At 66.8% G+C, this 20,748-nt stretch overlaps 3 protein-coding genes across 4 annotated transcripts; 2 read left to right on the top strand and 1 right to left on the bottom strand.

The window, feature by feature from the left end:
• The first annotated feature begins 493 nt into the window (after positions 1-493).
• BABAM1 (BRISC and BRCA1 A complex member 1) lies at positions 494-4,165 on the top strand. 2 transcript variants are annotated; one of them, XM_039389875.1, is made up of 9 exons: positions 494-521; positions 937-1,244; positions 1,632-1,690; positions 1,768-1,888; positions 1,971-2,049; positions 2,437-2,461; positions 2,697-2,826; positions 3,197-3,283; positions 3,820-4,021. In XM_039389875.1, the coding sequence occupies exons 2-9, from the start codon at positions 969-971 to the stop codon at positions 3,931-3,933; spliced, it is 891 nt and encodes a 296-aa protein (XP_039245809.1). In that variant the 5' UTR covers positions 494-521; positions 937-968; the 3' UTR covers positions 3,934-4,021. The 2 variants fall into 2 exon arrangements, with proteins under 2 accessions (XP_039245809.1, XP_027586801.1); XM_027731000.2 differs by having other exon boundaries at positions 499-521; positions 3,867-4,165.
• A 523-nt stretch (positions 4,166-4,688) lies between these two features.
• ANKLE1 (ankyrin repeat and LEM domain containing 1) lies at positions 4,689-9,244 on the top strand. Its single transcript, XM_039389873.1, has 9 exons — positions 4,689-4,699; positions 5,360-5,459; positions 5,591-5,645; positions 5,739-6,302; positions 6,672-7,649; positions 7,825-7,987; positions 8,100-8,259; positions 8,623-8,752; positions 9,075-9,244. The coding sequence occupies exons 1-9, from the start codon at positions 4,689-4,691 to the stop codon at positions 9,242-9,244; spliced, it is 2,331 nt and encodes a 776-aa protein (XP_039245807.1).
• A 232-nt stretch (positions 9,245-9,476) lies between these two features.
• Positions 9,477-20,237, bottom strand: ABHD8 (abhydrolase domain containing 8). The gene is made up of 5 exons (XM_027730995.2): positions 19,896-20,237; positions 12,692-13,436; positions 11,825-11,995; positions 11,508-11,724; positions 9,477-11,373 (listed from the first exon to the last, which is right to left on the bottom strand). The coding sequence occupies exons 2-5, from the start codon at positions 13,426-13,428 to the stop codon at positions 11,224-11,226; spliced, it is 1,275 nt and encodes a 424-aa protein (XP_027586796.1). The 5' UTR covers positions 13,429-13,436; positions 19,896-20,237; the 3' UTR covers positions 9,477-11,223.
• Positions 20,238-20,748: the final 511 nt, after the last annotated feature.

The raw sequence follows: 20,748 nt of genomic DNA, 5'->3' as shown, positions 1-20,748 counted from the left end.
TGGGGGTGCAGGAGGGTGTGCATGAGGCTTTGGGGTGCAGGGCGTGGCTCGTGGGGGCGCACATGGATATTTGGGGTGCACAGGCGTGCACAGGGACATTTGGGGTGCAGGGAGTGGTGCAGAGGGGCGCACAGGATATGTGGGGTGCAGGAGGCAGTTGATGGAGATGCACAGGATATCTGGGGTGCAGAGGAGTGCACGTGGATATTTGGGGTGCAGGGGGCAGTCGAGGGGGGTGCAGATGGATTTTGGGGTGTGCGTGGGTGCTCATGGTCATTCGTGGAGCGGGGCGCACACGGCTGCCTGGGATGCAGGGGGGTGCACGTGGGTATTTGAGGTTCAGGGGGTCGGGACGGTGCGGGGGGTCGCGGGGGTCCCGTCCCTGGGCCCCCCCCGGTGCCCTTCGGACCTATCGGAACTACAACTCCCGGCAGCCCCCGCGCGGCGCCGCTTCCGCCGGGACGGGGCGGGGCCGGAGCGCGTGAGCGCGGGGAGGGGGCGCGGGGGGCGCGGGAGCGACGGTGCGGGGGCAGGGGGGGCACCGGGGGGGCGAGGGGCCACGATGGGGGGGTACATGGGCGGGGGGGGCGTGGGCAAGGGGTTCTCAGAGCGGGGGGGGGCGTGGGAAGGGAGCACACGGAAGGGGGGTGCGTGGGGCAGGGGGTGCGTGGATAAGGGGGGCGTGGGGCGGGGGGCGCGCGGAGCGGGGGTGCGCGGGGAAGGGGTTACACGGGGCGAGGGGTGTGCGGGGCAGGGGGCGGGTGGGCAGAGGGGCACGGGATGGGGCGTGCGTGGGGCAGGGGGCGTGGGGGGGTGCCGGGGCAGGGGGTCCGCGGGGTTGGGGGGTGCGTGGGCAGGGGGTGCGTGGGCAGGGGGTGCCCAGGACCGGGGGCCGGGGCGTTGCGGGGTCCCAGCCGCACCGTGACCCCCCTCCAGCCCCCCGTGATCGCCGTCGGATCCCCGCGGGGATGGACACGTCGGAGCCGGGCAGCGCGGCCGAGGAGGATGAGGAGAAGGCGCCCGAGCCGCGGCCCCGGACCCGCTCGAACCCCGAGGGCGCCGAGGACCGGGCGCTGAGCGCCCAGGCCAGCGTGGGCAACCGCAGCGAGGGCGAGGGCGAGGCCGCCAGCGCCGACCACAGCCCGCAGGGCACCGCCGGCCCCGACGGCACCGCCTGGCCCGGCCCCGCCGCGCCCACCGAGGTGCAGGTGAAGACCCCCCGCGTGAACTGCCCCGAGAAGGTGGTGAGTGGCTGCCGGGGGGGTGCTGGGGGAATACTGGGGGATTATCGGGTAAGATGCTGGGGGGATGCTGGGGAGTTGTCAGGGAGGGTGCTGGGGGGATAGTGGGGAGTTATCAGAGGATCTTGGGGGATACCGAGGATGTTGTGGGGATACTGGGAAGATGCTGGAGGGATACTGGTGATGCTGGGGGGATACTGGGGAATTAACAGGGAGGATGCTGGGGATCCCCCCAGCATTCCACTGAGGAATTACCAGGGCAGATGCTGAAGGGATGCATCAGGTGGGTGTGGGGATAGGGGGGGATGCAGGAGGGCTGAGCAGGGGTCAGCCCTGACCCCGGGGTGAGGGGCTGGGGGGGGGGCTCAGCTGTGTCTCCCTCTCCCACAGATCATCTGCCTGGACCTGGCCGAGGAGATGGCAGTGCCCAAACTGGAGTCCTTCAACGGGTGAGTGGTGGGGGCTGCTCGGAGGGCGCCGGGGGGGGGCTGCTGGGCCCCGCTGAGCCCCTCTCCCCCCGTGGCAGGTCCAAGACCAACGCGCTGAACATCTCCCAGAAGATGATCGAGATGTTCGTGAGGACCAAGCACAAGATCGACAAGTGCCACGAGTTCGCGCTGGTGGTGGTGAACAACGACGCCACGTGGGTGAGAGGGGGACAGGGACGGGGAAAGGGACGGGGCTGGGGACAGGCACAGCTCCGTGCACCCCTCACCCGGCTCCTCTCAGCTCTCGGGGTTCACCTCGGACCCCCGCGAGGTTTGCAGCTGCCTCTACGACCTGGAGACCGTCGTCTGCAAGTCCTTCAGTATCCGCCCGCCTGTGGGGCTGGGACGGGGGTCCCTTGGGTGCTAGTGGGGTCCCTTGGGTGCAAACAGGGTCCTTTGAGCATCTGCAGGGACCCTCGAGGCTCCTCCCTGGCATCCCGAGCATCTGGAGGCTGGAGGGGGTCAAATGGAGCTGTTGAGGCCCCCCAAGGCAGAGGGGTAACACCAGACCCTCCCCACCCACCAGACCCTCATTTAGTGATGTTTTCTCCCCATTTCCAGTGCCCAGTGACATCACCTCCCTCTGAGGGGGCTGCCTGGGTGTCCTGGTGCCAGCCTGGGGTTGGGATGTCCCTGGGGCCTGGGATGTGCCCAGGGGTGGGCAGGGGGGGTCCCTGTGCCAAGCTTGGTCCTTAACTGGGGTGCAGATCTGGAAGGACTCTTCAACCTGATGTGAGTACGTCTGGGGGGGCTCGGGGGTGTGGGAGGGGGGGTCAGTGGGTGCTGGGGCAGTCTGGGGGTGCTGGGTGGGGGGCTCAGAGCTCCCACCTGGCTGCAGATTTCCCACTTTACACCCCGAGCCTTTAACCCGAAGGGCTCCTGGGGGTGGGCGCTGCTCCCCTGGGACGGACCCTGAGCTGGGGGTGCCGTGGGGGTCCCTGATCCACCTCCCCCTCCCCTGGCACAGCCAGCAGAAGATCGAGCTGCCGGTGACAGAGAACGTGCAGACCATCCCCCCGCCCTACGTGGTCCGGACCATCCTGGTGTTCGGGCGCCCCGGGTGCCAGCCCCAGTTCTCCATGTCCGAGCACATGAAGGTGAGTCCTGCGGCACCACCTGGGGACAGGGAGGGACTGGGGAGTGACCGGAAGCTGAACATGGGCCAGGAAAGCCAGTGGCATCCTGGCCTGGATCAGGAACAGTGTGGCAGCAGGAGCAGGGCAGTGATTCTGCCCCTGGACTGGGCACTGGCGAGGCCACACCTCGAGTGCTGTGCCCAGTTCTGGCCCCTCAGTTCAGGAAGGACATTGAGGGGCTGGAGAGTGTCCAAAGAAGGGCAACGAGGTTGGGGAAGGCACTGGAGCACTTTTCCAACCTCGTTGATCCTCTGAGTGCCCCCTGTGTCCCCTCTGGGGACCTCGGTGGCTCCAGGGTTGTCCCTGGAAAAGCTCCCTGGTTCCCTTGCAGAAGATGCTGCAGTGCCCCTACTTCTTCTTCGACGTGGTTTACATCCACAACGGCCTGGAGGAGAAGGAGGAGGAGACGAGCTGGAAGGTACAGCGGGCAGGGGGGATTTCCTGGGAGACCCTGGGCTCAGCAGGAGCTCTGTGCTCTTGGGAGGGATTGCTCCCTCACCCTGAGTAAGGAATTCTCCGTGTCAGAAAGGTGCCAGCCAGAACTGGGTCACACCGGGGAGGGGGGAGCCCAGCCTACCCCCCACCCTTTCCTTGGGGCTGGTAATGCTGAAAAACGAGGAGGCAGGGAGGGAAGAACGACCCTGAATTCCTGAGGGAGCTCTTTGAGGCCAGTCCATGGCCTGGGGAGGGGTTTGAGGGGGCTCTTTGGGGCCAGTCCCTGGGCCTGGGGAGGGGTTTGAGGGGGCTCTTTGGGGCCAGTCCCTGGGCCTGGGGAGGGGTTTGAGGGGGCTCTTTGAGGCCACCCCCAGGCCTGGTGGTGCTTCAGAGGAGACTACCCTGTAAAAAGTAGGATAAAACTCAGGACAGTGCAGAACAAGCCCATTCCCGGGGGGATCCCAGCGGGGTTCCCTGACCCTTGTTGGAGGGGAAACCGCCAAGGTCTCCCCGTGGCAGGGCCGCCCCCTGCCCGCCCTTCCAGCCCCTCCCGTGGCCTCCCCCAGGAGATGTACGGCTTCTTCAGCAGCCTGGACACCAAGGGCACCAACTACAAGTACGAGGTGCCGCTGACGGGGCCGGCGGTGGAGCTGCACAACTGCATGGCCAAGCTGCTGGCACACCCCCTGCAGCGCCCCTTCCAGAGCCACGCGGCCTACGGGCTGCTCGAGGAGGACGAGCCCCCCGAGGTCGAGGCCACCGTCTGAGCCCCCCGGGGGGGAGGGTGGGGGTGGCTGGGGAGGGGGTGTCGTGGCGGCTCCTGCGGGGGTTTTGTTGGGACGGGGAAAGAGAGGTGTTGGCCTGACTGGTGGTGTCGTGGTGCTGCTGCGGGGTCTGGGCTCGGGGTGGGGGTTGGGGGACCGGGGTCACCCCTCCCGGCCCTGTGTGGGCGCTGCTGGGGAAGGGTTTGGGGAGGTGCTGGGTAGAGTTGGTGAGGAGTTCTGGGAGGCACTGGGCGGTGCTCGTTCAGGGCACTGGGAGCACTGGTGCAGGCACTGGGAGCACTGGGAAGCACTGAGAGGCACTGGTGCAGTCACTGGGAGGCACTGGGAGCACTGGTGCAGTCACTGGGAGCACTGGGAGCACTGGTGCAGTCACTGGGAGCACTGGGAGCACTGGTGCAGTCACTGGGAGCACTGGGAGATACCGGCGCCGGCCACTGGGGGGCGCTGAGGTTCAGGGGGCGGGGGCACGGAGCGCTTTGGCTCCGCCTCCCTGGTTATACGTCACTGGTAGGAGGTGGGTGTGGCCGCCCTCGGCCGGCTCCCATTGGCTCCTCGCCAGCCAATGAGCGGCGGCGCGGGGGGTTTGAACGTGCGCGGGGCGGGATGAGCGGAACGTAAGGGGGGGACACCGGGGGGGCACTGGGGAATACCGGGATACCGGGATACCGGGAGGGGGACACGGATCCAGGGGGGACACCGGGGAATACCGGGATACGGGGGGGGACACCGTGGAATACCGGGATACCGGGGGGACACTGGGATCCAGAGGGAATACCGGGACGGGGGGGACACGGGGGGATACCGGGACCGATACTGGGATCGGGGGTGGCACGGGGGGCCACCGGGACCGGAGTGGGAACACCGGGACCAAGGTGCACACACTGGGGCCGGGAGGGGACACCGGGACCGGGGGGTGACACCTGGACAAGGGGAACGCACCGGGACAGGGGGGATACCGGGACAGGGGGGATACCGAGACAGGGGGGATACCGGGACGGGGGGGATACCGGGACGGGGGGGACACCGGGACGGGGGGGACACCGGGACGGGGGGGATACCGGGACGGGGGGGATACCGGGACAGGGGGGAGTGCTGCACCACGGGGGGGACCCCAACACCGGGGACCTGCCGGCGCCACGCAGGGTCCCCCCCCCGATGGTGCTGGAGCCCCGCTGCGGGGTGGTGGCACTTGTGTGACCCCCGGGGGGGGCCGTGACCTTCCTTGACCTGCGGCCCGGGCTGGGGGTGACCCCGCTCCCGATCCCACACTCCAGGCGTTCCCGGGAGCTGACGCCGCTCCACGAGGCCGCGGCCCGGGGGTGCCGCCGGTGCCTCGGGCTCCTCCTGCGGGAACGGGGGCACCTGCGGGACCAGGTGAGCGGGGACAGGGACAGCCCCGGGCACGGGGACAGCACCCACGGGACCCTCCTCGTCGGTGGGGTGGGGGAGCTGTGTCACCCCGTGGTGGCCCTGGCGGCAGTGACAGCGATGGCCCCTCCCCGCAGGATGGAAAACAGGCCGTGGATGTGGTGCTGGAGCAGGGCTGGCCCCTCGTGGAGGGTGAGGTCCCCTGGGTGCCCCCTTGGCTGGGCTTGGGGGTCCCACCCAGCCCCCCAGTTTGGGCTGGGCACTGATTCCCGTCCCTGTCCCCAGCCCCGGGGGGGTGCAGGAGGGCCCTGTCCTTCCTGACCGAGGATGACTCCGATGGCAGCGTCTCCCCTGGGTTCCCTGAGGACAATTCCGAGGCCGGACCCCTCAGCAGCACCCGCAGGTCCCTCCTGGAGGAGCAGGAGCTGGGGGGCCACTGTGTCCCCTCGCTGTGGCAGGGCCGTGCCCCAGAGCCCCCGGCCCTCCCCCCATGGCTCCAGGGGGACCCCAGGGGCTCTGCTGTCCCCCCCCAGCCCCTGGCCTCCAGCACACTGCTCTGGGACAGGGACGAGCTCCAGGAGGGACCCCCGAGCTGGCCTGGGGGGGGAAGGACGGGACCTCCCCCCTGGGCTCCCCCCCAGCCCAGTGTTGGGGACATCCGTGTCCCCTGCCCCCAGTTTGGCCCCGGTGGGTCCCTGAGGGACCCTCAGTGCTGCAGCAGGACCCTGGGGGGACACAGAGCCCCCCTGCCCTGCCGTGGCCTGAGCAGCTGCTCCGAGTTGTCCCCGAGCCCTGGTGACAGTGACATCCCTCAGCATCGCCCCGGTGTCCCCTGGGGAGGGGTGGGGGGTGCTGCCCCCAAAGTGGGGGGGGTGGTGCCCAAGGTGGGAGTTGGGGGGTGGGACCCCGGCAGCCCTGGGGACCCTGACAGCCCTGGGGACAGCAGCAGCCCTGGGGACAGCAGCAGTGCCACCGAGTGCTTTGTCACTGCCCTGGGGACCCTGGAGCCCAGCGAGGCCGGGGGGGGCCGGGGGGCTCAGCCCCGCTGTTCCCCCCCGCCCCGGGCAGCCGGGGGGCTGGGAGGGGGTGCAGCCCCCTCCCCAACGGGAGCTGCCCCCCGGGAGCTGCCCCCTGCCAGCCCCCCCCGCGCGGAGCGGGCTCAGGGTGGGGGTTTCTGGGGGGGCTCCGGGGCAGCCCCTCGCTCTGGGGGGGGCCCAGGCGCGGGTGATGTGGGGGAACTGCTTGCCCGGCTCCAGGGCTGCAGCCTCCGGGGGTCCCCGCCCTGCACCCCGCGGTCCCCTCACAGCCCGGCGGGTGTCACCGCTGGGGATGTCACCCCCCGGGACCAGGAGCCCCCCGGGCACCGCCACATCACCCCCAGGACCAGGAGCCGCCTCCGGGCGGTGGCAGAGCGGCTCAACTCCTCCTCCTCCTCCTCTTCCTCCTCCCTCTTCAACGGGACGCTGCCGATGCCCCGGAGACCCCCCAGGATCAGATCCCCCCGGGGGGTCCCCAGGGACCCTGCCACCCCCCCGGGACACTGTGTCACCCCGCGGGACGAGGATGTGTCCGGGGAGGGCGGAGAGGGGACAGACTCTTTGGAAGACACTCAGATCCTGCCCGGAGCCCTCAGTTCACCCCCGGGGGGGTTCGGCAGCTCCCCCGGCTCCAGCCCCACGGTCCTACTGTGCCCTGGGGACCCCGCCACCCCCCCGCATCCCCCATCAGGCCCTCGGGGCTCCCCCCACCCCGGGGTGCTGGAGGGTGGCTCTGGGTGGCACTGCCACTCGCCCTCGGGGACGCCCCAGTTCCAGTGGCCCCACGGGAGCTCCAGGCGCCTTCTGGCCCCACAAGCATCCAGCAGTGCCGGGGGGGACCTGGGCACCCCATCTGTGCCACTGTCACCCCCCGGCTGTGGCCCCCACTGCTCCGGGGGGCGTCGAGAGGATGAGGGGCAGGGACTGTCACCCCCCGAGTGTCACAGTCCCGGCACAGGGGCCACCCCCAGCCCCGAGGACGCCCCGGGCCGGGATGGCCGAGTGTCCCCGGTGTCCCCGGGGCCCCTCTCGGACCAAAGTCTGCGGCGGCGGCTGCGGGAGCTGGGGGAGGACGCGGGACCCGTCACCGACCTCACCCGGGGGCTCTACCGGCGGCGGCTGCGGGAGCTGGGCACGGGGCACGGCAGGGAGCCGGGGGGTGAGTCTGGGCATCCCATCCTGGGGGACCCACCCCGGGGTTCCCATCCGGCCTGGCAGCTCCCCGTGGGGGTGGGGGTTGGGGGCTGTGGTGATGGGCACGGGGGGCTGCGCTGAGCCCATGGTTACAGCCACGAGGCTCACGGTGGTCCCCAATGCTGGCACGGCCCCCCCAGGGCACAGCCCGGAGCTGGTGGCTGCGCTGAGGACCGGCCACATCCCCGACTGTGCCCAGGACGAGCTGGCGCTGGCGCGGCAGTTCGAGCGTCCCGACCGCGGCCGGCGCTGGCGGGAAGGGCTGCTCAAGTCCAGCTTCAACTACCTCCTCCTCGACCCCAGGTAGGGCCAGGGCGCCGTGCCCGCCGTTCCCTGTGCCAGCAGGGCCCGAGGGAGGACTGGCTGTGTTGCCCTGCGAGGCATCGAGGCTCTGAGGTGGGGTTTGCACCCCCAGGACCACCCGGGACCTGCCCCAGCGCTGCCCCCACCTGAGCCCCGCCCAGCGCTTCCAGACCTTCGTCAGCGCCGTGTTCTACGTGGGCAAGGGCACCCGGGCCAGGCCCTACTGCCACCTGGCCGAGGCTCTGGGCCAGCACCGGGCAGGGACACGGCGGGTGGGGAGGGCTGGGGGTCGGGGGAGGTGGGCGTGGGGGGCTGGGGGCTGTGGGGATGGGCATGGGGGGCACAAGGCTGTGGGGAGGGGTGTGAGGGCTGCACTGGGGGGGCTGAGTGCTGTGGGCATGGCCACGGGGCTTCCATGGGGGCTTGAGGCTGTGAGGATGGGCACAGGGGGCTGGGGACCACGGTGAGGGATGTGGGGGGGCTGCACTGGGGGCTTGAGGCATGGCTGTGGTGATGGGCATAAAGGGGGGCCTTGGGGCCACGGTGATGGGCACAGGGGGCTGGGGACCATGGGTGTGGACACGAGGGCTGTGCTGGGCACTGGTGGCCCCGCTGACGGTCCCCGCTGTCCCCAGGGCTGCCCCAAGGTGCGGCGCATCCTGGAGATCTGGGAGAGCGGACACGGCGTCGTCTCCGTGCTCTGCTTCCAGAACAGGGTCCCGGCAGAGGCCTACACGAGGGAGGGCTGCATGGTGGAGGCGCTGGGTGAGCGGGGGGGGGATCCTGGGGCTGCCCCGACCCCCAGCACAGCCCCTCTGCCACCCCTGCAGGAGCCGGGGGCTGCAGGGGGGTCATGGAGGGGGTGCAGCCCACCCTGGGGACTTTGGGATTCCCAGTTCCCAGGGCAGGGTCTGGCACAGCCCCCAGCCCCCCATTTCCAGTGGGAGAAGCTGCCTGGGGGTGGGTGATGGTGGGGGGGTGCGGGGCTACCTCTGTCCTCACAGGGCTGTGGGTGCTGGTGGGGAGCAGGGGGCCGGGTCCGTGGGTGCTGACCCTGCCCCCGTGGGTGCTGTCCCCCTCCCCACAGGCCTGCAGACCCTCACCAACCAGCGCAAGGGGCACTGCTACGGCGTGGCCGCGGGCTGGGCGCCCGAGCGGCGCCGGCGCCTGGGGGTGCACATGTTGTACCGGGCCATGAGCATCTTCCTGGCCGAGGGCGAGCGGCAGCTCCGGCCCGGGGACATCCCGGGGAGGTGACAGTGCTCGGGGGGGAGGGGAGGGGGGCAGCTTTTATGTCGTGACTGCTGCGAAGGTTTGTTTCTGTTTTTCTATTTCCCCGGCCGGGTGATCAATAAATCGCTGCGGGGCTGGGTTTGCCTGAAGAATTCCCAGTTGTGGGAGACTCCTGGCTTCGCATCCCTGCTCCGCCGTGCACGGGGACAAGGAGAAGGACCCCCCGCCCCGTCCCCAGCAGGCAGTCGGACACGGCTGGGCTGTAGCACGGCTTTACTGGGTGGAATGGCACTAACGCGGCGGCGGCGGCGGGTTCCGTGTGCGTTTGCCTCGGCTTTAGCACAAGCGATGTGGGGACAGAGCCCGTGGGGGACAGAGCTGGCAGAGCTGCGACCCCCGGCTGGCCGGGGAGGGGGGGCACGGCGGGGGCAGAGCCGTGTCTGGGGGGACGTTTGGTGGCGTTTCTGGGCACCCTCTGCAGCCCCGGGGTGTGCTGGGGGGTCTCTCCCTGGGCAGGATGGGGTGGGAGGGGGCAGAGGGAGATGATCTGAACCCAGGGGGCTTAAAATTCTCATTATGAGACAGCAGTGGGAAGGGCAGGCACTGGCAGAGGGGGCGCAGGGGACACGTCACTCGGGGTCTGGTGGACCCTTCCTCTTCCACATCCCTCATTTTGGGGACAAGGGTGGGCTCAGCCCCGGGGAAGGTGCTTTGCAGGGTGATCCCAGCTCTGGTGGGAGCAGCCCTGCCCAGGAGGACCCCCCTGAGCCCCCCGGGGGTGCCTCGGTGCGGTGCCAGCCCCGTTCAGGGCACGGGGGCCGGGTGGGATGGGGGCTGAGGTCGAGGTTTCCGTGGGACTCGTTTCTTTGGTTTAGATGGGGGGAGTGAGGGGCAAACAAAGCAGGAGTGGGGCGGGTGAGGCTGGGCCTGCCCTCGGGAGCAGCATCCTCCCGGTTTTCCAGGAGCCCAGGGAAGCTGAGATGGCACTTCCCGGGTATCTCCTCCGCCCTGCCCAGCTCCCGGCAGCGGGATGGGAAGCACAGGGGTGGGAGGCGATGGGTTATGTACAGAACAGTGTCAGTGATGGTGTCTGTTGGGATCAGGTGGTCCTGGTCTCCTTCCTCACTCCCGTGTTGCTCCGAGCCCCTGCGGATCCATGCGGGAGCCGTCGGGAGGGACACAGCGGCCACGGGACAGGGTATTGCTGCTCCCCCGGCGCTCGGGGGACAGGGGTGATCCCAGGGGGACTTTGTGGTGAGTCCCGGAGCCGAGGAGGAGCTGGGGAAGGTGGGTGGCTCGGGACGGGGGTGGGGGGGGCTCCGGGGGGGCTGCGGCAGCGGGAGGGGGAGCGGGGGCTCTGCGGAAGCGCTGCGGGACCTGAAGAGATGGAGGGGGGACCGCGGGGGGGGGACGTGGGAGAGCTCAGGCTCGGCCCTGCCACAGCCAGGCCGGTCCCACCACGGTCCTGGCCGTGCCCACGGAGGCAGGACACCTCCTCATCCTCTGTGCAGGAGCTGCTGCCATCCACGAGGAGCCCCTCGAAGCCGGGACGTGGCTGTCCCATCCTCCCGGGTGGCTCGAGAGGCAAATCCCGCTGCTGAGGCCGAAGAGCCTTTGGCTTCCCCTTTAAAGCAATCCCAGCTCAGGTCCTCCGGCCCTCCTGGAGCCCCTGCGAGTCCTCCCCGTTCTGCCGCGGGTGGGACCAGTCCCCGGAGGTGTCGCTGCGTGAGGAAAATAACACTACAAAGGAACAGGATGAAGACGCTCCGGCGCCGTCCCCGCGGGGTTGGGGACCAGGTCTGCCGTGTTCCCGCTGCCGGCCCTGCACTCCCTGCCCTGGGGGAGCCTCCCTGCTCCCCCTCCAACCTCCGGCACGGCCGGGAAACCAAACGGGCTGCGCTCCCGACGAGGGCAGCCCCCGGAGCCCCTCCGCTCTCACAAACCCCTCTGCGCTCCGAAACATCTCTCCCATGGGAGCAGCCCGGTCTCCGTGTCCCGCTGCCTTATTTCTTCTCCCCGTGCCCGTCCCCAGCTGGCGTCTCGGGCTCCCACAGGACGAACTCGTGGAGCAGCGTGTTCACCGTCTCGGGGCACTCCATCATCACCATGTGGCTGCCCTCGTCGATCACCTTCAGGAAGGCGATCAGCAGGATCTGCGGGAGGGGGGGTGGTGGCACAGGGTCAGCGCTGGGAGGAGTCCCCCGGGCGATCCGCCCCCGGCCCCACTCACAGGATCGACACAAAAAGACCTCTGAGGCCGAGCGCAGCCTCTCACCCCGCCCCGTACCTCGGCCATCCTCTGGTCCTCCTCCACCGGGACGAACTTGTCGTGCATGCCGTGGACCAGGAGCACGGGCACGGCCAGCTCGGCGTGGTACACCTCGTCCCCCTCGGGCCAGTACTGCCCGCTCATCATGGCCCGCAGCACGAAGGACGAGACGTTGAAGGCGTTGCCTTCCTTCAGCAGCTGCTTCTCTTTGGCACCTTGGCGGGCAAAGCCGGCCCTGCGGGAGGGAGCCGGGGGTCAGCCCGGCCTCGGGGGCACGGGGGGAAGGACGAGGCGTCCCTGCCCCAGCCCTCCCCCTCACCAGCGTGGCCACTCACTTGAGGAAGCTCCAGGCCAGGCAGGGGGACAGGCAGTGCAGGACGCACGTGGGCATGTTGAAGATGGAGCACAGGCTGGGCTCCAGTGCCGTGGGGCCCCCGCCGTTGATCATGATCACCTTATGGACCAGGTCTGGGTACTCGTGGGCGAGGAAGGTGCAGAAGGACACCCTGGGGGGACAGACAGACATGGGGACCACGCCCTGACCCCCGCGGTGGGGAGGCCCCGGCACAGGTTGCCCAGAGAAGCTGTGGCTGCCCCAGCCTTGGCAGTGTCCAAGGCCAGGCTGGACGGGGCTTGGAGCGACCTGGGCTGGTGGAAGGTGTCCCTGCCCATGGCAGGGGGGTGGGACTGGGTGGGCTTTAAGGTCCCTTCCCACCAAAACCATTCCAGGATTCTGTGATTCCCAGGGATCCGTGCCTGCACCCCTTTGTTCTCCCCCTTTCTGGGGCGGGGGACACAAACCCCCCAGCAGAGGGGCTGAGCTGGGGCTCTCACTCCTGCCCAGAGCAGAGCAGGGCGCTGGAACCCACTTGGGTGCCCGCCAGCCTGACCCAGCCTTGTCCTGGTCTAATCCTGCCCGTCTCCAAGCCGGCTCCAGCTCCCTCTCCTCCCAGGCACTGCTTAGTGTCTGTCTAATTGACTTTCTTGGGCTTACCCTATTTATAGGCCGTGCTCCGCCAGCTTCCCCACCGGAGGCCAGGCTCTGGGATTAGCTGGGCCCAGGGACACCCCCCAGGAGGATGTAGGAGATCAGAACCGAGGGATAAACCCAGAACAGGAACCCCCACGCCCCCGAGGCGCGGGATCTGTCGGAGGGGACGGGGGACGGGGGGGTGGATCCATCCCTTCTCCAGGCCCCTTACCCATAGGAATGTCCTATCAGGATGTTCCTCTTCTTGGCGTAGCGCTTGAACACGGCCCTCATGTCCTCGGCCAGGGCGTAGAAGGTGTAGGCGGCGGCGATCTGGGGGGCTGAGCTGCAGCCGTGCCCCGCCAGGTCCGGGGCCACCACCTCGTAGCCCAGCTTGGTAAAGAAGTCCAGCTGCTCCTTCCAGATGTCCAGGGAGCCGCCCACGCCGTGGATGAAGAACAGCACCACGTCGCCGTGCGTCCCCTTGCAGCTCGTGATCCGCTTCCTGCAGTCGATGTTCACCACCTTCTTGGGCTTGCGCTTGCGGCGCTTCCCGGGCGCCGCGTCCCGGGCGCCGCATCCCGGCGTCCCCGCCGGAGCCTGGCCGGCCGCCTCGGACAGCTCCAGCTCCACGGTGCCGCCGGGCTCGGCCGCGCCACCGGGGCAGGGCAGGATCTCGGAGCGCACGGCGTCGCCCAGGTTCTCGATCACCAGCTGCCCGTTGCGGTACAGGGTGATCCGGCGCTTGCAGTGAACCAGCCCCCGCTCCGGCGCCCCGGGCTGCGCCTCCTCGGGCTCCTCCGGGGCCGGCCGGGCGGGAACGCTGTGCCTGACCCGCAGGATCCGCCCCGGCTTCACCTCCACGAAGCTGTAGCCGTCGCTGGACTCAACGCTGTCCAGCGGCCCCACGGCGTTGGTGGTTTTGCCCATGAGGCAGCACAGGAGCCCATCGGTGATGCTGTTCAGCATTATGCTCCCTGCAGAGAGGGGAAAAGGGGGGTCAGGCGGCGGCTCCAGCGCCCAGAGGGGTCCTGGCTGGGGCTCAGGGGAGCAGGGACAGCCCTGTCCCCTCTCCTTCGCTGCCGGCCCCGGGAAGAGCCGTGGTGGCACAGGATGGGGACGCCTTTGGGGTGATGGTGATGCTCCCCAAAATCACAGCCCTGCTCAGCCTCCTGCGCGTGGGCTGAGGGGTCAGATCCCACAGGGATCCGGCATTCCCTGTCCCGCTCTGTCCGGGCCATGGCCCTGGCACCCAGCAGCCCCCGTCACGCAATCGCAGCCCCCCGAGGAGGGATCTGCTCTGACCGAGGGGAGAAACACGGAGAGAAAAGCCTGTTTGAGGCAGAAAACTCTCTTTTTAGCACCAAATATGGAGCGAAGGGAAGAGTCAGCGCTGGGGATGCATTATTTATACCAATTAAATATATATATACACACGTCTCGAGCCTGAACCACCGATCCAGCAGCGAGGTGGGAATGACAGCAACAGGAGACGAAGGATTTAATTAAAACCACTCCACAAACCACAGCAAGAGAAGGAGGGGGGGGGAACCCCCTCCCACATCCCCACGTGGGCTGGGGGGGATGTGACACTGCCCTTGGTGTCCCCAGGGCTCATTCCTTGGCTTTGGGAGAGGCTGTGGATGGGGGGACCACCGAGCCTGGGGAGGGGGGAGGCTGGTGGCACCGGGGACACTGATGCCAGGCCTGGAGCCCGGCGGTGCCAGAGGGGCTGGAAGGTCCCTGGATGGCAGCCGGGAGGGTGTTAATTATTGATGAGGCAAAACACGGTGAATTATTGATGCCAGCGGGCAGAGAAGCGGAGCGGGCGCCGCGCAAAGGGCTGGGCCTGCAGGAGGGGGCACGGGGCGCCCACTGCCACCCCCCTGGAGGAGGAGAAGCGTGTTCCCAGCCGGGAATTTAATGGGTAAATCCCAGTGATCCTTCAGGAGCAGCCCCTCAGCTCCCCCGAGCAGCCTGACAGGGTTACAAGCACCGGGCTGGCAGATCATGCCAAGGAAAACCAGGCTGGGGGCAGGCTGGGAGTGCAGGGGTCCCTCTCCGTAGATTTTAACACTCATTCCAGCTGGGAACGCCAACGCCAGACCCTCCTCAGTGACCCCCACAGACCCAAACACACCCAGGGACTGGACAGGCTCCCGGGTGCTCCAGCCCCAGCACGACCCCCTGCTCGAGGGTTTTCCCAGGAAAACCAGCCTGTTTGCTCCAGGCAGGCCATGCTGGTGACAGTTCCCTTGGCAAGGCCAGGGTGGTTTATCCAGGGAGTGCTGCCAGCCCTGGGAACAGCAGCCAGTGTTTGATTCTCACCCAGCTCTGCCGGGCACAGTGTCCTGACTCCCACACACCCCACCAGGATCGGGTCCTGGATGTAGGGATTGGGAATGAGCAGAGCTGGGCCTGGGGGCTCCTTCTCCTTTGGGGCTCCCCTGGCACTGGGCAGGGCAGGCCCAGCTCTCTGTGGGATCAATAACCTCTTTGTGGATACAAACCCATCCGGGCAGGATCCGGCTGCCCCCAGGTGCTCCAGGGATGGACCCATCCAAGCTGCTGAGCTTGAAGGTCTCGGAGCCCTGGGAAGGAGAAGCCAAATCCAGAGCCGGCTGGCAGAAGTTGTGCTTCCAGTTGGGAGCTGGGCCCAAGGAACTGGCACCAGCCTGGCTGGAGCCCCAGCTGGAGGATGCCCGGCTGCCCTTGCACTGCCCGTGCTCCGTGCCAGCCTTGGGAGGCTCTTGGGCCCTGAACTCTGAGCTGGGAACGCTGAACAGAGGGATGGGATGGGCAGAAAACAGGCAGACGGGAACTGAGGCAGCCCCTGAGCCCCTGCATCCCGCACAGCTCCAGGTATCAGCCCATGGAGCCGGGATGTGATCCCGCCTCTGATTCCCACAAAGCCTGTCCTGGCACTGAGCCCCCACTCCACAAGGTCCCGGGGATGTCGGTGTGGATTATAACCAGGAGCCCTGGCCAGCCCGCCCCGACATTGATTAACTCCTCGGGATTAACTCAATTAGTCCCTCCTGTTCATTCCCAGAATTGATCTGCTGGAAGGCTCTGGCAGCGAGGAGCTCTGCAGGCACATCCAGGGGCTCAGGCTCCGGCCTTGGAGCTGCCCCCCGGCATCCCTGGCGCTGGGCAGGAGCCTGGATCCCTCTGCCAGAGGGGGATCCCACTCCAAGGGGGGTATCCGAAGGGGGATCCCACTCCAAGGGGGGTATCCGAAGGGGGATCCCACTCCAAGGGGGGTATCCGAAGGGGGATCCCACTCCAAGGGGGGTATCCACTTGGATACACCCAGGCTGGAGATCACGGTCCGGGATGTGGCCCTCCCTGACGTGTATCTGAGCAAACAAATCACGGAATCGTGGAATCGTTAGGGTGGGAAAAGCCCCCTGAGATGATGGAATCCAACCATTCAGCAGCACCACTGAGCCGTGTCCCCGAGTGCCACATCCACACACGCCTTCCCAACACTTCCAGGGACAACACGGAGCACATCCCGGCCGGGGGCGTTCGTGGGAACGGGAGGGACGGGAGGTAAAGCGGCTCCGTGTCGGGCCTTGTTTTGGGGCTGGGAAGCAAAAGATTCCCGTCTCCCACCTCCCACACACCTCCTCGAACCCGGCGCTCCGTCTGCCGCCGAGCAGGCAGCCAGAAACATCCAGGGATGTTCCCTGGGCGAGATGAAAGGGGCTGGAAATGAAAGCAGATGGATGCGAGGAACTTTGCAAGGATGGGGGTAACCATGGCGACGAGCTGCTTCCCCCCCAGCCCGGCTCCCTCCATCGCCGCTCCCGGCTGGGAGCGGGATTTCGGCACCGGTTACATAAGGCCAGGCACAACAATGAGTCAGGCACGGCGGGATCCTGCCCTGGGATCCGTCCCATCCCTGTCCCGAGGGCTTGGGAAGGCGGTGGCATCGCCCCGAGGCCGTACCCGCATCGTGGTCCCCCCCCAAAATAAATCCCACCTGCCCCCAGGAAAGCGCTCCCAGCAGAGCTGGGATGTCCGAGGGATGCTGGGGAAGGATCCCGGGATTCAGCCCCAGCCCTAGTCCCGGGGCATCCGTGTGGAGTTCCCTGGCTGGGAGGAATAACCTGGCTGGGGGAAAAACAACTTCCTGACCTACTTTGGGGCTGCAGAGCCTCGGCTTTGGTACCACGGGGAGGGACCGTGGCACGGCCGGGAAACGTGGCATGAGATGGGATGTGGCAGCCAGGAGGGAGGAGAGGCTGAGGGGGGAACGTGACAGGCAGGGACACGGGGCTGGCACAGGGATGGGGTATGGCACAGGGATGTGGGGATGGCACAGGGATGTGGGGATGGCACAGGGATGTGGGGATGGCACGGGGATAGGGGATGGCACAGGGATGTGGGGATGGCACATGGCACAGGGGATGGAGGATGGCACAGGGGATGGGGGATGGCACATGGCACAGGGATGGGGATGGCACAGGGATGTGGGGCTGGCACAGGGATGGGGGATGTGGGGATGGCACAGGGATGTGGGGATGGCACAGGGATGTGGGGATGGCACGGGGATAGGGGATGGCACAGGGATGTGGGGATGGCACGGGGATAGGGGATGGCACAGGGGATGGAGGATGGCACAGGGGATGGGGGATGGCACAGGGATGTGGGGATGGCACAGGGATGTGGGGATGGCACAGGGATGTGGGGCTGGCACAGGGATGGGGGATGGCACAGGGATGTGGGGCTGGCACAGGGATGGGGGATGGCACAGGGATGGGGGATGGCACGGGGGACATGGGAGTGACACAGAATCCATGGAGCTGACACAGGAATGTGGGGTGACACAGGGTCCATGGGAATGACATGGGGGACACGGGAGTGACACAGAGGGACATGGGAATGAATGGGAGTCACACAGGAAACATGGGAATGACACAGAGTCCATGGGAATGACACAGAGTCCATGGGAATGACACGGGGGACATGGGAATGACACAGGGGAACATGGGAATGACACAGGGGGACATGACAAGGGGACATGGGTCCATGGGAATGACACAGAGTCCATGGGAATGACACGGGGGACATGGGAATGACACAGGGGGACATGGGAATGACACAGGGGGACATGGGAGTGACACAGGAGATGTGGGAATGACACAGAGTCCGTGGGGCTGGCACAGGAGCATCCAAGGGGTCCCTGGGGGTCCCTGGGGTGACACAGGGCATGTGGAGCTAATCCTGAGCCCATGGGGCTGTCACAGGGCACCCGGGGCTGACACTGAGCCTGTGGGGCTGGCCCTGAGCCCCTGGTGTGGTGTATCAGGGCAGTGCCCACACCTGTGCCACCACACCGTGGTCACACAGCCACACCAGGATGGACCAGCCAAGCTGGCTCTTCCATTGCCATTCCAGCAGGGAAGAGTCACCCTGCCCCAAAGAGCCCCGTGCTCCTGCCTCCCTGGGCCCTGCCCCTGCACAGACCACTGAGGACAGCCAATATCCCAAACATCCAGGGGGCTGGGAGTGACCAGAATCTCCTCCTCCTCCTCCTCGGGGAGACCACTCACCCCTGCCAAGAGAAGTCCTGGGAAACATTTCATCCCAATAAACAAACCAAGAGCAACGTTTCCCACAGGGACAGTGGGAGTTGGTGCCGGAACCCACGGCCTTGAACGTCCCCCAAATCCCCTCAGCACCCCCATCCCCTCCCAGCCCAGAGCTCTGCATCCTCTCAGGGAGCAGCAGGGACTTGGAATCTGCTGATTCCTTGCAGATCCTCGGAGGGGAAGCTCCGGAGAGGAGCAGGAGCTGTGCTGCAGCCCCAATCCCACCTGCCAGAACAATTTGTTGGGCTCTAATCCCTTCCCCCCCGGGGGCTCCCGGGCATTAATGATGACACACGACCCTCCTGAGGAATGGGCAAACGTTATCCTGCTCTTCCCACCCTCTCCCAGTCCTTCCCTCTCGGCAAAGTGCAGAAACTGCAGCACCAAATGCATCAGAGCAGGTTTGTTTAAGCGCCAGGCGCAGAGAAATGCAAGAAAATCTTTAGGCTGCCTGATCTCAGCCCTGGGAAGTAAAATTCCCCCTGGAAAAAAAACCAGGAAAACCCACTTCAGCTGGATTTATTCTTCCACGCCAGGCTTCCCTGTCCGGATATAATTAGAGGAGTGTTACCAGGGGTAAGGAGTCGGGAAGGGTGTAGCTGGGGGACAAACAGCCAGCCATGAAAATCCTCAGGGATGCAGCTGGAGAGGGGGATGGACTGGGATGGACCGGTCCCGGGACTGCACCGCGGATCCCAGGGGACGTGGATAAATTGTGTTCAGGCAGGGAATGGCTTGTGAGGGAAAGGAGAGAGTCCGTGAGGGACAGGGAAGGGAAAGGGGAGCGGGGAAAGGGGAGCATCCAGTAGGGAAACAGGAGCATCCATAAGGCAAAGGGAAGGGAAAGGGAAGCATCCCTGAGGCACAGAGCAGGGAAAGGGAAGCAGGGAAAAGAGAGCATCCATAAGGAACAGGGCAGGAAAAAGGGAATATCCGTAAGGCAAAGGGAAGGGAAAGGGGAGCATCCATACGGCACAGGGCTGGGAAAGGGGAGCAGGGAAAGGGGACATCCCCAAGGCACAGGGCTGGGAAAGGGGAAGGGGACATCCCCAAGGCACAGGGCTGGGAAAGGGGAGCAGGGGAAGGGGACATCCCCAAGGCACAGGGCTGGGAAAGGGGAGCAGGGGAAGGGGACATCCCCAAGGCACAGCACCGGCCGCCTTCTCCCCCCGCTCCCTTTCGGAAGGACGAAGACCTTGAGACACAAAAGATTCCGCACCGCGCAGCGGAGTAACCTGTGCCTGACCTCCTGTGCCACCTAAATCCCGCCTGGATTTCCGCGGGGATCGCTCCAGCTCCCGCCGCAGAGCCGCAGCGGAGCCGGCTGGATCCCTCCGGCAGCGGGCTGGGAGGAACCATGGAAGGAGGCTCGGGAAGGAGGCTCGGGAAGGAGGCTCGGGAAGGAGGCACTGGAGGCAGCCAAGCGCGGGCAGGTGCCCCCTCGCTCCCCAGCCGAAATTCCGGGCGGATTTGACACGCACGCAGCGACAGCGGGGCCTCGGGCAGAGCCAGCAATCCTTCAGTGCCATTGCATCACGGGGGGAGCCGTTCCTTAAGTTTGATTTCCAGGATTAACCCCCCGCTCCAGCCGCGCCGAACGGAACCAGGTTATTAAAGCACGAGCGGTGCTGTGGCTCCTCTCTCTCCCTCCCCGCAATCCAGTGGAGCTGCCAGCTCCCTGCAATCCGAGCGCCTCTCAGATCCCTTCCCGTTGGAAAAAAATCCCCCATTTTTTGGCCATTTTGCTCCCCCTCCCCCAGCAGAGCCCCTTCCTCCCCCCACTCCCCGTCAGGACGTGCCCTCCACCACCACAGAGAGGGAGAAGGGGCCGCTCACCTCATTTATCGCCGAGGGTTGTCGGAGGTCGAGGAGGCGAATAAAAGGTTTAAATCCCGCAGGAGGCCGAAGGAGAGGGAGAGGAGGCGATGCCCGAGGCGGTGGGAGCAGGACGCCGGCGCCGCTCGGCTGTGCAGCTCCTCTAAACCCTCTAAATCCAATTTTTTGGGGGCCGCCTGGAGGGCGGGATGGAGCGATCCCTTCAGCTCCGCTCACCTGCTTCCCACCGAAACCTCTCCTTCCATCTTTCCCCCCCCAGCAGCTTCATGGCCGGGGCTCGGGGGCTTTGGGGGGCTGTTTGTCCTTGGAGGCTGTAGCCATGGAAAGCCCCTGAAATCCCTCCTAAGGAGGAGGGACCCGCGTGTGACGGACACGGGGATCTGCCAGTCACATCCCTGCCTGGCACAGCCCCGGGGGGGACCGACAGGGATGGGGGAGAGGGATGGAGGGGCTGCACGGGGATGGGGGGACAGGGATGGGGGAGCTGGAGAGGAATGGGGGGGTTGGAGTGGGTTGGGGGGCCAGGAATGGGGGGCTAGACAAGGATGGGGGCTGGATAGGGATGGGAGGGCTGGGAGTCGCTCCGAGATTTGGCTCTTCCAGTGGGATGAGGGACAGAGGTCCCTTTTTAGCTTGTTTTCCGAACATTCTGGTGTTTGTGGTTTCCCAGAGGCCACGAGTGTGTCGGTGCCATGGGCACGGCAGGGCCATGAGTGTGTCGGGGCTCAGCACCGGCGTCTGAGCACCAAAAGCCCCTTGGGCTGTGAGAGGAGGACACACATGAGATTAGGGATGGTTTTTGGTTTGTTTTCACATTTTGGGATGGCTGAGCCGCATTCCCTCACCCTGACAG

This window comes from Pipra filicauda, unplaced genomic scaffold (assembly GCF_003945595.2).
Source record: "Pipra filicauda isolate LSUMZ 115617 unplaced genomic scaffold, ASM394559v2 scaffold781_size139286_pilon, whole genome shotgun sequence".
In the NCBI taxonomy this organism is placed as follows: Eukaryota; Metazoa; Chordata; class Aves; order Passeriformes; family Pipridae; genus Pipra; species Pipra filicauda.
Note: the sequence above shows the minus strand (reverse complement) of the source record. Positions and strands in the feature narration are given on the sequence as shown.

Bases quoted from the DNA above. Each gene is read 5' to 3' on its own strand.
- BABAM1 (XM_027731000.2), top strand. From the start codon at position 969: ATGGACACGTCGGAGCCGGGCAGCGCGGCCGAGGAGGATGAGGAGAAG. The intron at 1,691-1,767 runs GTGAGTGGTGGG...CCCCCGTGGCAG, and splicing joins AAACTGGAGTCCTTCAACGG to GTCCAAGACCAACGCGCTGA. The intron at 1,889-1,970 runs GTGAGAGGGGGA...GGCTCCTCTCAG, and splicing joins TGAACAACGACGCCACGTGG to CTCTCGGGGTTCACCTCGGA.
- ANKLE1 (XM_039389873.1), top strand. The intron at 5,646-5,738 runs GTGAGGTCCCCT...CCCTGTCCCCAG, and splicing joins GGGCTGGCCCCTCGTGGAGG to CCCCGGGGGGGTGCAGGAGG. The intron at 8,753-9,074 runs GTGAGCGGGGGG...CCCTCCCCACAG, and splicing joins CTGCATGGTGGAGGCGCTGG to GCCTGCAGACCCTCACCAAC.
- ABHD8 (XM_027730995.2), bottom strand. From the start codon at position 13,428: ATGCTGAACAGCATCACCGATGGGCTCCTGTGCTGCCTCATGGGCAAA. The intron at 11,725-11,824 runs GTGAGTGGCCAC...TCCCTCCCGCAG, and splicing joins CTGGCCTGGAGCTTCCTCAA to GGCCGGCTTTGCCCGCCAAG. The intron at 11,374-11,507 runs GTACGGGGCGGG...CCCCTCCCGCAG, and splicing joins AGGACCAGAGGATGGCCGAG to ATCCTGCTGATCGCCTTCCT.